The sequence below is a fragment of the Cryptotermes secundus genome, unplaced genomic scaffold, assembly GCF_002891405.2.
Source record: "Cryptotermes secundus unplaced genomic scaffold, Csec_1.0 scaffold109, whole genome shotgun sequence".
In the NCBI taxonomy this organism is placed as follows: Eukaryota; Metazoa; Arthropoda; class Insecta; order Blattodea; family Kalotermitidae; genus Cryptotermes; species Cryptotermes secundus.
The window spans coordinates 389,140-403,887 of NW_019737086.1; the positions used below are offsets into that span (position 1 = coordinate 389,140).

Sequence of the window (14,748 nt, forward strand, 5' to 3'; positions counted from 1 at the left end):
CTCACTTATCTTCACGAGGCTGAGTGGACCCGTTCCAGACCCACTACTTCTCAGAAAATCTGGTAGCACCGAGAATCAAACCCAGACCTCTGGATCTGTAGCCAGGAACTCTGACCCCTAGACCACAGAGGCAGTCTGTATTTTATGAAAATAAAGTTAATTGTGTGAGTAATGCAGTATAGGTAGGTACTACTGTGAGTGGGCCAGTAACCTTCGATTACTGAGACTGTTGCATTGTTTCTCATTTTATCTCACCAAGTAGGAAATGTGACCTCCATATCATGCACAGTGGAAAGGCCCCTTAGTAGTCAATCTGTTGTAACTGGTTCATTTGTACTGTGTGACTGCATTGTAGGTGAGACCATAATAAAACAAGGTCATTTCATAGGCATCTGTACCAGTTAACCAAAATTATAAACGAGAGAATGTCAGATGTGATAAAATCAGGTTATGGGTTCAAACTGACACATAGATGCAAATATTTATATGGAGGTATGGTATATATATGCAGGAAATTCGAATAGCTTGAACCACAAATGCTTGGGTACATACCTACGAGAGTACACAGTGCCATATACTTTGCCACCATGAAACCTCAAATCTTATAATTGCATGCATATTTGAGCACTTGTATATGTGCTGTTGTCATTCATGTTTCTGTATATCAGTAACTGTAGTAGTTACAAATCAGCTTTTGACATATTATTAGGTTATGCAGGTACATATACAAAAAGTACTCTTTCATGTAGTGTCTTTGAGTCCAGAGACATGGTGCAAACCACTGAAAATCACTGTACATGAAGTTATGTCTTTGATTTAGAAAGTCAGTCAAACATACAGATTTCAGCAATGAGACACATTCTATGACAAAGATATGGGGGGACTGATGAGTTAGACTATCAGATATGGCGAAGAATACAGAACCACAGTAACAGGCACTGAAGACATAGGGTAGATTAAAGAAAATATATATTATTTTTTAAAATTGTGTTAAAAGATTGAAACATGGCCTATGTTAGTATATGACTGAGAAAGGCAATTTTTGTCTGCATAAGACCTTCCCTCTTATTGTCTTTCTCTCTCATTCACTCACATGTAGACCTACTATAATACTTAGATATATGTACTCTTTGTTATTTCTTAGAATGTAGCAGAGAGAATAAATTTGTAACTTCATTTATATGTGAAAAAATGTTGTATGGTTGGGACCACTGTTTGATTATAACAATGAGAACAGTATAGTAGCAGATGTGAAGAAGAAAACTAAATTTATGTGTGGATGGTAAGGTATAACCAGAAGATAAGCAGAAATTGACATGAAGTTATTTTTACCATCAGTCTAATTTGATGAAATGACCACCATGTTCAATTTCTAAAAATCGCACAACTGTTTAATTAGTTTGAACAGAATTTCTTATTAAAATGAACTGTAAATGTTATAACAGTATTTTGTTGTGTATCGTATGTGTTCATAGATTGTTATTGTATGAGGTAAGAAGTAACAACATTTTGCATTCAGTAGTGTTTATTCCATCACTTTGGCTTTATATTGAATTTATTACATACATCAACGCGCACTGGTCCAGTGACTGAGGTTAACTCTTTCTAATGGATCCAACAGAATAGGCGTCTCCCACCTCAGCTGTGGATAGAAACAGATTCAGTTTCTGAAATGTTGTCTAGTATTTAGAATACCAGACGATTGACATATTCTGAAAACCCAGTAATTCTGAGAGTCTGGGGGTTTCTAGAACCCCAGAATTAGGAAATCTATGAAAGACAGGCTGTAAGGTTGTTTGTACATTGAGTTCCCATTACACTGAAGTAGTTACCATGGGCTGTGCTGAAGAACATCCCACACTTGATCCACAAATTAATCTCTAAAATGGGGGTCATTAATCTGTTGACTGCTATAGCGAACTGCCTGTATCCAAGAACTTTTTGAACCACTCACAGACACTTCATTCTGATGGTGGTTTCTTCCTATACATCAAGCTGCAATTTCAGTGCACCACAGCCACTGTCTTGGCCTCCACAAGCTATGTAGTACATTAGGCCTTCTCTTACAGGGTTGTCATTTCCTCTTCAGTTTAAATCAGTAGTGTGATACTTGGAAGACAAAGTCAATAATGTCGTTAATAGGAGAATAAAAAACTGGAGAAGAACGAAATTAACAAGTAACACACTATTTGCTGTTGTCAGTTTCTTATCTGGCTTACTGTTTACTCCAGAAGACAGGCATAATACATTCCTCTGAAATTTTTGTAAACATTCACATAGAATATTTATATTACAGTTCTGTCAACAATGTAACCACATTATTCCTTAGAATTTTCACTTGTTACAGCATGTTTCGACCCCAACTGGCCATCATCAGGTACTTCAGTTCACCAAAACGTGTTACCTGCATTAAATATCAGTCATGCATTTCATGTGTAATTGCACTGTTTCATATTAATGTTGCGGTTAAAATCCAGCTAACATTACTCAATCCACCATACACTGGTCTCACTTTCTACTGCCATTAACTGAAATTGCATTACAATTTTTAAAATTCAATTTACATTTTATACATGTTATAGAAATACAACAGGATGCTTAAATACAATAATGTTGGTAAACTTCTACTAAGCTATAGGTGTCTTATCCCTGAAGATAATACTCTTCAACAAACTGAATATTCTATAACTAGTTTATGGACAAATATACAGAATTCAATATTAAAATTAATTTTAATAATCTAAATAAAGAAAGGTTTTGATAAAGAAAAACTTAAGATTATTAACAGTATTACATAAAATATATAAGAATTTAATAATGAAATTAGAAATATGTAAAATGAAGGCGGTAAGACTTCAGCTGGAAACCTTCCCAAAAAGTTGCCACTGTGGAAGCTAACTGGGAGGATAATTTTGGAACAGATTTTTGTGAAAATTTAAACTGGATTGACCCTGCTGTACATCAGGTTCAATTATGGGCCTTTTTGTTAAAGATAATGAACCTATAGCCTTTATAACATGAAATCCTTGCACAGTAGAATAACTATCAGTTACTGTGACAAGGTATTCTCATTGCTGTGTATGACATGTGAATGAAACCATTCATAGTTGAAGATTCACCTGACAACAAAGTCAATCAATAAGCAGAGTATCAAAAGGGGTATAAAGTGTGTCTCGCAGGTAACAGATAAATCCAATTTGATACATTCTTTACATACTAAGAATTTTTAAATTTGCTTATAGATGAATTTTGAATGTTCCAAAAATGTTCAAATCCTGAACGTTTTCCACAATTTTTTTTCATAATTCCTCTATTCAAATTAAACCAATTTTTAAATTTATCAATGTATGAGAAGTATTAAATTCTCCACAATGTCATATATTAGTTTATAAATAATCGATTTTCTTTGAATTTAAGTAATTTCTTAATCTTGTCTAATTTACTATAGTCCCGCAGTAAATCCAGACACTCATTCCAGGCTTAAATTGGGCACATTGGTGGGACTCCCCTATGACATTACCCTCTGATTTTTTTTTTGGTGGTGGGGGTTATTAAATTTGCCATTCTTAGTATCGTAGGTCCAAATGCAGCCTTTGTCGATGAAAATACGTTGACTATTGTCGGGATAGAATGAAAAGGGGTTTCTTTGTTACCTTGTTTGCCTTATTATTATTATTATTATTATTATTGGAGGGGGTGGGTTTCCCCATGCACCACTACCAGTTTGATGTATTGTATGTTCCCCTTGATATTCTACCAGTCTCTATACCCTACCGGTACTGGTGCTTGCCATCAGCCCCGACTCAGCCAGCGAGTTCGGCCTCTACTGGCTCAGCGGTACCTATGATGCTTCCCCCATCTACCAGAGGCGTTAGAAACTACTGTTGGGCGGGAAATGGCCTACAATTTGGCTCAGAGGTCTCTTTGAGACATGAGATTCTTTTCTGTGCCGTAAAGCTACGACACGGGACCCACGGCTTAAAGTCCCTCCCGGAGGACTTGTTCCCTGAATTTTTCCGCCCTTAAAAATTCCACGACCTCCGCCGGCTTTGAACCCGCGTACCTTGAGTCATGAGGTGGGATCGTTACCCCTAGACTACGAAGGCCGCTTCCTTTCTTGATCTTGAAGGTTAGGAAGTTTGTTAGGTTATGACCGTCCCAAGTTTGCTGTACCGGTGTAATCTTCGGTTTATTTGCATCGTTGGGGTGTTTACCAATCACAGTGAGCGTATCTTGCTCCTCTGTCGAAATAAGCAATTAATGACTTTTAATTTAATTTATTGATATTTCAAGTAATCCATACAGGTGATAAGCCACCGCAGATATAGAAGTAGTCCATTATTAAAAATGAGTACAATAGTAGCAGTTATAACATACAACCTTGTCAATAAATAACACTATGTAATCAAGGACACTATTTGTATCAATCACAACAATATTACATTTAATACACTAAAACATACTAAAACAAAAATAATATACAAAGGAATAACACAGCTGTAAATAGGTAATATTGTATAAAAAACAATTACACTATGTATGATCCAGCATTATGCTGACCATTCAACGTATTCTTTTACTGAATAAATGGTTTCCTTTAAGAAAAAGTTTTTAGTAACTGACTCACTAACGTCAGCCAACATTAAGAACCTAATAAATGTTACAAACGTTTTGCTGTCTGGAAAAATAAGATCTTTCCTAGGTTCTTTAAGTTTCTTAGGCCAACTTGAATGCCTTGCATTTACTAATTCCCAATTATTAGTCACTGCCCGCACTCAGAACAGGTACTCACATTTTGGCCTTTCCGAAGTAAATTAATTGTGAGAACTTAGTTCTAATTAAATTTCTCTCCGCTGTAGTCCAGTTCTAAGCATTTGTCACACGCAGAGATCTTCTCGACGACCTCTTTTCGTTTTCATCTTTCCTAGCAATTATCAACACTTTATCCTTCCGCCATATCTATACTGATATACACGTATATCTAGTAGGTCTAGTAGTTTTGTCATGGAATTGAAGTATAAGGGGTATAAGGCGACGGTCTGCATCGGTCTACACGTCTCATTTTATGACAGGAAAAATTGATCAATTTTAATTTGTATTTCAGCGATTGCATAATTCACTTATGAACCAACTGATGTCGATCTATAGTATGGATGCTAACGCACGGATGTACTCAATTAAGCAGACAAACACAACTCACCCGAATGGCCTGCAACTTCAAACCTAAAACTTGTAACTCAGACGTTAAAAAATAAAAGTTAAAAATTGAATTAAAATTTTGACGGTCTATGGTGATGCATCGCGGAGCAAATGTACGTAATAAATATTAATCTATATAAATATACATGTAAATGTTCGTTTGTCCCTGGTTGAAAGTCTCCGAAAGTTCTTCACCGATTGCTTTGAAATTTTGACACAACGTTGCATCCAAATACGCGCGTTTTTTATGTACCTATTATACAGATGTCACACCCGTGACAGGTAAAAACATGTCACATGTTCCGAATCCAGCAGTCGTTTCCATAGTAACGCTAGAACAGTTGCATAGAATAAGAGGTTCCGTTGCGTAACAACGGATGAAACCGGAAAGTATACTTCCATGGAAACGCAATAACAGTGGGCCGTTGCATAGGAATTGCCGAACATCAAACGAGTTTCCCCGGAGATGAAAGGATAAGAGGTTCCGTTGCGTAACAACGGATGAAACCAAATACTTCTACAAGGTGTTCTGTCGTCCATCGAATACCAACAGATCGTTGCCTAGGAATAACCGCGGCAACGAGCACAGAACACGTGAAATCGAACCCTGGGCGAAAATGCCCTCTATTGCGTCCGAAACCTGGTTATAACAGTCCAGCTCCGAGGAGTTTTTTTGGTGATATTGGACGTGATAATAATTGTACTCCCTGGTGTAAAAGTGAGCGTTCAATAACTTATTCGCTGAATCCGAGACGTACGTGGAAGTTATTTGTCGCACTGAATAGGAGACACGTGACCACAACAACGTTACATAGGTAACACGCGACATATTCTTTTTATCAAAGTACACGTAAATAATGCAACAATTTAAAAGACATCAAGAATATGTCACTCACTAAAAATATATTTTAAGACTTTATGATGTTAAAATCATGTGTGACATATGTCACACCTGTGACAGGTTGGTTGGTTGTTAAAATATTAATTGTACTCAATATTAATATACTGTAACGTGTTATACGTCGTTCATTTCGTGAGTATAGTTAATTTTTCATTCTTTTTCATTTCGTTTTCTTAACTGTTCTCCTTATTTTTCAGTGCAATTGGCGGTGGGATTGAGCTGTGTCGATTGATCTGCGTTTGAATTGAAATATTTCGTTAGTATATTTTTATTCTTTATTTTTGTTTCTTTGTTTTCCAGTTCGTGTTCTTTCCTTTTTTAACGTTTTGCAATTTTATGTGTTTTTGTTATAACTTTCTTTCTTCTTCTTCTTCTTCTTCTTCTTCAGTGCAATCGATCTGCTTTAGTTCATCCAAAAAATGCCTCGCCAAAGATCAAACTTAGGTCGTCGTACTCGCGGAGCGGAAGCAATTCACTCGATCTGCCACAGCAACGCGTGGCCGGGTACAGCTAGTACAGTAATATTTATTTATTTATTTATTACGAATTTGCTATGTTGCTAGATAACGGCCCGTACACACCCAACGGAAGAACACCTCACGTACATGCAACAATACAAGAGATGTGGCAGGCGGTGTTTTCAGTGTGTCAGCTCCGAGACTATACCATTCGACCGACCGAGTTTACTACAGCCATTGCAGATGAACGGAGTGACTTCGTGGAGCGCAGTCGAATGAAGTGAAGAGTTTAGTTGGTTCGCACACAATCACCGGTCAGTAAGGGTGTGAACACGGAACTAAGAAAAATGTCTCGCAGAGGGGAAACGCGACGAAGAACGTTAGGAACGGTATATGAGTCAGATAGGATGCAAAATGCAGAAGCGGAGCTGGAAAATGCTCAAGCAGAGATGAACATTCTTAAAGGCCGCAGTATTACAGTACTGAAGCGCATATTTACGACACATAGAATGAGCAAGCGACTCATGGATAGATTACTAAACAATCTGGCAGATACATTGGAGGAGAAGAGAAGCCAATTAAGAATTGCTATGTTGAAGGCAGAGATGCTGGAAAAGGAACTGCACTTAATAGGTAATTTAAGGGAAGATAATGCAGCTGAAGGAGAATTTGAAAGGGCATACATGAGGAGAGTCAGGCAAATGGAGGAAAGGGAGAATCAATTACCTGAGAGACTCATTGACTATTTAAGTGATCACAGCAGTAATGAACCAGAGCCTGTTGTTGTTGGTGGTGGTAATGATGATGATAATGATGATGATGGGGATGATTCTACTGAGGAAGAAGATATCACTGAACACGCATCATGGTACTGTACCGCAGGCCGTGGATTGACTGAAAACAGGAGGAATCCTTATTGGGAGAGTCAAGAAAGGGTAGTCAGAAGATCCGAAGGCGCTGGAACATCATCTTGGTTGCCTGGTGTTGCTGCCACAAGTGGTAATAATGAAACCACGATTTGTGATGGCGGAACATCATCCTCTACAACAGTGCCTCATGCTGCTAGCATGTCTAATGGCAGGGTTGATGGTCAGTCAGAAATGTGCCCCATTTGCTTATGTGGATTTGTCACACAGGAGATTGGGACTCCAGAAGCTTGTAACCACAGTTTCTGTGCAGACTGTCTCCAGGAGTGGTTGAAGAATACTAACACTTGCCCAATAGATCGACAGGTGTGTGATACAATTCTTGTGCGTCACTGTCTGGGGGGCAGAGTTGTCAGAAAAATACATATGGAGCCACCAAGGCAGCAACAGGAACATGATGTTATAGATTATTTCGTGCGTTGTGGGGTGTGTGGTGATGACAACCGTATTTCTGCACTAATTAATTGCGACAGATGTGGGCGAAGCTACCATCTGGACTGTATATATCCACGTTTGGACACTGTGCCTCTGGAAGAATGGTTCTGCAGTGATTGTTCTTGACTTTCATCACCCTACGTTGAAAAGAGAAATAAAAGAAAAAGAAAAAGAGGAACCTTCTTTGAACTCTTGAATTCAGGCTCCACTTAATTTTGCAGTGCAATGTCCAGTATATTTTTGAGCGTTTAAAGCAGCAGCACTGGCTAACCTATAACTAACTAACCTAACTGATGATGTAGATGACTTCTCAATCACATTTTTCCGGTACTGATGTTTCATCGAAATATCACATACCATATTTCGGTCTTTCGGCCATCATCAGGCGTTTTATAGATAATAATCTGTATCATTATTTGCTACTAAACTGTTTATGCAACGGCTCCTTAGTTGTTATTCTTGTCATGTAAATACAATATGTGTTCTTATTTACTGCGCTGTAAATGTTCTGTAAATATAGGTAAATACTGAGTTGCTTTCAATATACATATGTTATCTTGCATGAGCAGTTTCATCTGTAAATTAGGATATACAAGAGAACGGCAATTATATATTTCGTTACTGTGATTTTTGTGTACCTACTTTGCATTCTGTGGTATGATTCTTGGTCCTGTCCTTGTCATTGCCGCTCGTTATTAGTGTGGTGGTATTAGATTTTGTGTTATGCGTAGTCTAGACGGTCTAGACTCACAACACAAAAGGAAAAGCCACCCAGCACCTTGGAGTACACGAGCGCGTAAGTGGGACTACACGTCGTATATTAGAACCACAAAACGGAAGCACATGAATTTTCACCACTAGTTTTTAAAAGTCTGATGATGACCAATGTCGGATATAAGCATGCAGTGCAGTGTGCAGAAACTTTTAAATAAGGTTTGAAAATGCGCATTGTATGATGTAAAGAAAACTTTCAAATAAGTTTAGAAGGACACATTGCACGTAAGACGGAGAATCAGTTGAATAAAGGTATTATTCTCAATGCAGTCAAGGCAGCGTTTGAAAATTGTTGGCGATATTTGTGCCTGAGGGAATGTGGAAATGTCAATGGATTTTGCTCATTCTTACAACTGGGTAACAGAAATATGCAAATTAGTATATACCGGGCGCCCTCTGCAGTAAGGGAAAGTGATTTTAAATCGTACACTTTCTCAGACGTCCTTTTTCATATCTCATGCAGCTTTCAGCGCCGTCAATTGTACGGTTTTTGTACTCTGCAGTCTGTGGCACAGACGAGCTACTTGCAGATGCATAACTAAATACTCTGTAGTCGCTCTAGTTCCTCTGGTCCCTACGTTATAGCTTTCTCCGATGAGAAACGAATGCAAAGAGTTTAAGAAGAAGTTGACTTTAGTTCACAAGAAGTTACGCAGTTGTGATATTAAAATGAATGCATGCCGATATTAATGTCTTTATGAAGTGTAATTAAAATGTGGATGATGTATCTCACGTGGAATTATCGAGAACAGCGTTTGTGTGAGGTGTTGCTGCAAACAATTGTCGGAGTGCCCTGTCTTTGAAGTATATATTTGTATACGTTATTGGCCCATTTAGGCTAGTTGCTAACTAATTAGTTGTAAATGTGTAGACACTAAATGAATGGAAAAATATGTCTAACCCAGGCGGCAGCAGGAGAAATGGGGCTATGAAAATACGCCTAACAAGTAAGCACTGTAAATATATCGATTAAACTAAAATTAGTGTTATTTTTCGCGTGTTTTTAAACTCCGGATGTCTGAGAACACGTCTGTTTTTGTTATGCATGGGCGAAATTCAATATGGCTACTTACATTAAACATAGACAAGTACCCTTTAATTCACGGTTCAGGAACTGCAAATGAATTTATTTTACTTCTGGTAACTTGGTTTAATGTGGCATGTAATATGTAATGCATGTCACATAATGCATATTTCAAGAACCTAGTAATCATCAATTTTCTTTTTCCAGTTCTTTGTGCCAGAAATTTGGCCAGGAAAGACTTATTCAGTAAGTATTACTTTGATTATACGTAATTTCTATAGCGATTGTTTTCATATAAAACAGTTTGTTAGTAACAGATAATTTTACTTAGTATTCATACATGGTATGATTTATAGGACTGCCCGATCCATTTGCCAAGATCAGTGTGGATGGATCGGGCCAATGCCACAGCACTGACACATGCAAAGCAACTCTTGATCCTAAATGGAACCAACATTATGACCTGTATGTATGCTTTTGATAAATTTTTAACAATAGTTTTGTTAGCCCTCTTTAAGTATTTACAGGTTATTTTACCATTTATATTACTTTATTGCAGTTACATTGGTAAAGGTGATGGTATTACAATCAGTGTGTGGAACCACAAGAAAATACACAAGAAGCAGGGTGGAGGATTTTTGGGCTGTGTCCGTATCATGTCCAATACAATTCAGCGCCTTAAGGACACAGGCTGTAAGTAATTTGTATACTTTGTCCCACATACCAAGAGACATTGAATCTGCTAGGATACATTTGTAGCATTGTTATAATCGGAGAGAGTTGCATATAGTCTGACTTGGAAATATGAAAGTGATACTGAAGCTTTAATGACATTTTAAAAGATATGTTAGAAATCAATTTAATTTTATGCTAAGAATGCTATCGGTATGTTTGATAACATTTTGTTTGAAAATGTTGATTGGGGAATGATTATAAGAATGTTTAAAACTCTATAACATGATTAATTGCGTCTTTCTGATGCATCATTTCTGACATATAACAGCTGCTATTTAATTTTTTAATGCCTGCCAGTCTAACTGCATGGAGTGGGATCTTACATAAGAAGTTAGTAGTTGTCCGATAGTCATTAAGTTCTCTGCCTGTTATGGAACCTGAAAGTTCATTACCGAGTGAATCCAGATCACACTTCTCTGCTCTATTTTTTTTTTAAGATTTATTTAAAAATTAGCCTTTCATTTGCACATAAGTTTTATTTTAGTTTTCTGACCAATATTTAATTATGCACTTTTTCATATTATGTAGTACATGTGATGTGTTGTGATAGTGAGAGCAATTATCTTGAGATTTTGGTGAATTTATACATTTTGGACTTCCCTGATTATGAAGAAGTGGCTTTTGCAGTGCTGTATGTCTGTATGTATGGACATGCACATCTCTAGTGCCTTTATGTTTGGTGGATTATTGCTTTTTTCTTCTAATGACTATAACAATTTTGCCAGTCATGGTAGCCAAGTGTTCTAAGGCATATACTGTCTTTGCTCACTTGGAAGCCGGGATTGTAGGTTCAATTTCCACACAGGGCATGGAAGTCCTGTGTTCAGGTAGCCTTGCGATGAGCTGATCACCCATCCAAGGAGTCCTGCCTGTAAAATGATCAAAAAGAAAAACTCAACGCTGTAAGGTATAAGAGGAACAGATTAAGTAAGTATAACAATTTTGATTGAGTTTCAGTAATTTATGCAGACCATATCCCAAATGAAAAGAGGGAGCATCTTCGGTAAAATAACAATATGCATACTAGGGGCCCAAATGCAAAATGCTTATTTTGTAAAACGTGGGTTTACTGGTCTGACAGATTTCGCTGTTGTTTGGTATTGAGTAACCAGCAGTGGCCTACCAAGCAGCAGTCAGTTTCATTTCCAGTGTATTGTAGTCATTTTAAGGCTGTTTGTATTTCCCAGCAGCTGAGCAGGTCAGTTTGGAAATAAATATGTGACCTCCTAGTTACCATGGCTGGCCCATCAACAAGTTGTGCCCTCATGGAGCTTGAACAAATACAGGGTGGGGCACAGAAACTTCCTTTTTGTGAAGACACATTGTGAAGGGAGGGGAGGTTGCAGAAAAGTGGGGATAGGCTTGGCGAACGCAGCAGTTGCGGAAGTTTCTGTCTAATACCCCTCAGTAGGAAACATGAGGTGGACGAGTGAGTAGCGTGCGTTTGCTGTCGAAACCTATTTTTCGAACAACCATTCCTACGTGGTGGTGCAGCGTGCGTTCCATACTCACTTAGGAATTAAGCCCAGAGGTCCGGTTCCCGACCTGAAATCGATTGTTTTGTGGGTAGAGAACTTTAGGACAACCGGGAGTGAGGTGAAAAAATCATCAGGATGACAATGGACCATTACGATGCCAGAAAATGTGGAGACAGTTTGACAGTCGATTTTGAGATCTTCAAGATGCTCCGCTCGCAAACATGCAGTCGCCCTAGACATATCCAGTTGCTGAATGCGCCGAATTCTTCATGAACATCTTCATTTCCATCCCTACAAGATGGTTGTTGTGCAAGAATTGTCACCACGTGATTTCCAGAACTGAACAACTGCGTGCGAAACGTTATTGGAAACTTTACCCCCCAACACACTTGTTTTCTTTAGTGATGAGGCACATTTTCACCTATCCGGATATGTCACCAAGCAGAACATGCACTATTGGAGTGGTAACAATCCCAGAGAGCTCCATGAGAGGCCACTTCACAGTGACAATGTCACAGTATGGTGTGGGTTGTTGAGAGTTGAAGTTATTGGCCCTTATTTTTTTGAAGAAGACAATCATGCAGTTACTTTCAATTCACAGTGGTATGTGGACATGATTAAAAACTTTTTCAAACCAGCTCTTGAAGAAATGCATCTAGGAAATGTCTGGTTCCAACAGGATGGTATCACGGCCCACACAGCCCGAGCTTCGATGACAGTTTTGAGGGCAAAGTTCCCTGGATGGCTCATCTCGCTTTGAGGTGACATCCCATGGGCAGTGCACTCACCTGATCTAACACCCTGTGATTTTTTTTTTGTATGGGGAGACCTCAAGGCAGATATTTTTAAACATCGCTCCACCAACCTGCTTCAGCTGAAGAATGTTATTCGGCAGGAAGTAGCCCAAATTCCGGTGCACATGTTGGAACGTGCAGAAGGGAACTTCAGAAAACGGTTGCATCAGTCCATAGAGAACCGTGGCCACCACCCACCACCTTTAAGATATTTTGTTTGAAACTACGTGATTTAAAACTTTAATGTATGTTCTTTCATTAGCTAAACATAAATTTTGTCTATCAGCAATAATTTTTTCTTTTATTCACCTTCAAAAGAAGGAAGTTTCTGCGCCTCACCCTGTACAAGTTTGAATGGAATTTTAGATGATGAAAATATTGGAAAATGTTGTTCCCATGGTGACAGTGACAAGCATTGTGCAGGAACCCATGTGATTAGTGACAGTGAGATTGATAATAGTAGTGATGAACAAGAAGATGAAACGAAACGTATGGTTGGGAGGAGTTTCCAGTAAATATAGGCTTGTTTGCTGCATCATGAGAGGCACTTTGTGATGTGTATGGATGTTTCAAGGCCTGCCACACAAACCACAGGTTCTAGTCGATTTGCTTCCATCGCTCATATACAGTGAGCTCATGTTTGAAGGTAAGATGTAAAGCCAACTTTTAAGAGGATTTCAGTGAAAGTTAATCATTTATTTCATGAATAGTTGTGAAAAATGAATTCTTTTAGAGCAGAAGTGAAACGGGAATTTAAAAATACTGCCACAGTTGCAGTATTTAGATGCCTGCGCTGAAGGGTTCATCATTTATGTTTTTAGTTAGCAGACAAGAAGACAGTTCTGAACAAAGTGGTAATAGGAACTTCCTGATTTTTAATCTGCTCTTAATTTCTTTGTGAATATAATTTTTATTTGCTACTGCTTTCAGGTGTTTGAACTTTGCCACATTTTCAAGAATTTATTAATCATCATTATATTATGATCCTGACCTGCATTATGGTGACAAGACGTGAACAGTTGCTTAGTTTTTTCTGCCTAGAAACCTCCTTTCTGATATCTGTTAGAACTGATGTGTTTCTCATTATGGTATTTATATTATATCCCAGTAAATTAACATCGGCTTACGCTAGATGCTGGTATGTCACGTGTATTTGTAATTCGTCTTGGTTTCTCCTGAAATTCATGTATGTATAAGAGATCATTGCAAAGACATTGTTTATTCATTCTTGTACACAATTGACCTCAACTTTGTTACATTGGAAATGAACTCAACCATTGCCCAATAGACCATTGTTGCTGAATATCAGACAACAGTGAAATCTGTCTGACTGGTAAAGCCAGTTTCAGTGAAACATTTTGTTTTTGGGCCTGTAATATGTGTACCATTCTGTTTCTGAAGATACCATCTATGTAAATTTACTTGTGGAGTTGATCTCCATAAATTACTGAAATCTAATAAAACTTTTATGGCTATTTTTGAGAAATTGCCATTTTATATTTGGAGCCCATCTGAATGAACCCTGTTTTTGGAACTATAATGCTCATATTCACCAGGCACTGACCTATAATGGATAAACTCCTTTTTACCCTCCCCCCCCCCAAAAAAAAAACGCCATGATTTTAGTCCGCAAGCAAACCATACCGACCAAGCGACTGCCGCTTATTGGCAAAGTTGGTGCCAACTTTTGCGGATAGAGGGTGTTGCGTGGTCAGCACAATGAATCCCCATGGCCATTAATTTCAGTTTCTAGACCGGAGTCGCTGTTTCCTTGAAATAGTTCCTCAATTATCATGACGAGACTGAGTGGACCCCGTTCCAGACCCACTATTTCTTATATACCAAATAGGAATGATATGCTTTTCAGCCACTGAGGCGTTATTGAGGTGCACTTCCATGCACACGGACAAACACCATTCCAGAAACCATTTTTTTTTTTTTCATATTTGGGAATTGGTTCTTGAAATGTGTAAATCTGTCAAAACCTCTTGATAATTTTTTGGCAATCATGGTACTTTGTTGTA

General features: G+C 38.1%; 1 protein-coding gene across 1 annotated transcript in view; it reads left to right on the plus strand.

Moving 5' to 3' along the window:
• The first annotated feature begins 9,273 nt into the window (after positions 1–9,273).
• LOC111870041 (E3 ubiquitin-protein ligase SMURF1) overlaps positions 9,274–14,748 on the plus strand; it is a 32,487-nt gene continuing 27,012 nt past the window's right edge. Inside the window, exons 1-4 of the mRNA XM_023861994.2 lie at positions 9,274–9,640; positions 9,925–9,963; positions 10,074–10,182; positions 10,277–10,410. Coding sequence (XP_023717762.1) covers positions 9,586–9,640; positions 9,925–9,963; positions 10,074–10,182; positions 10,277–10,410 — 337 coding nt within the window. The 5' untranslated portion in view covers positions 9,274–9,585. The remainder of the gene's footprint in view (positions 9,641–9,924; positions 9,964–10,073; positions 10,183–10,276; positions 10,411–14,748) is intronic.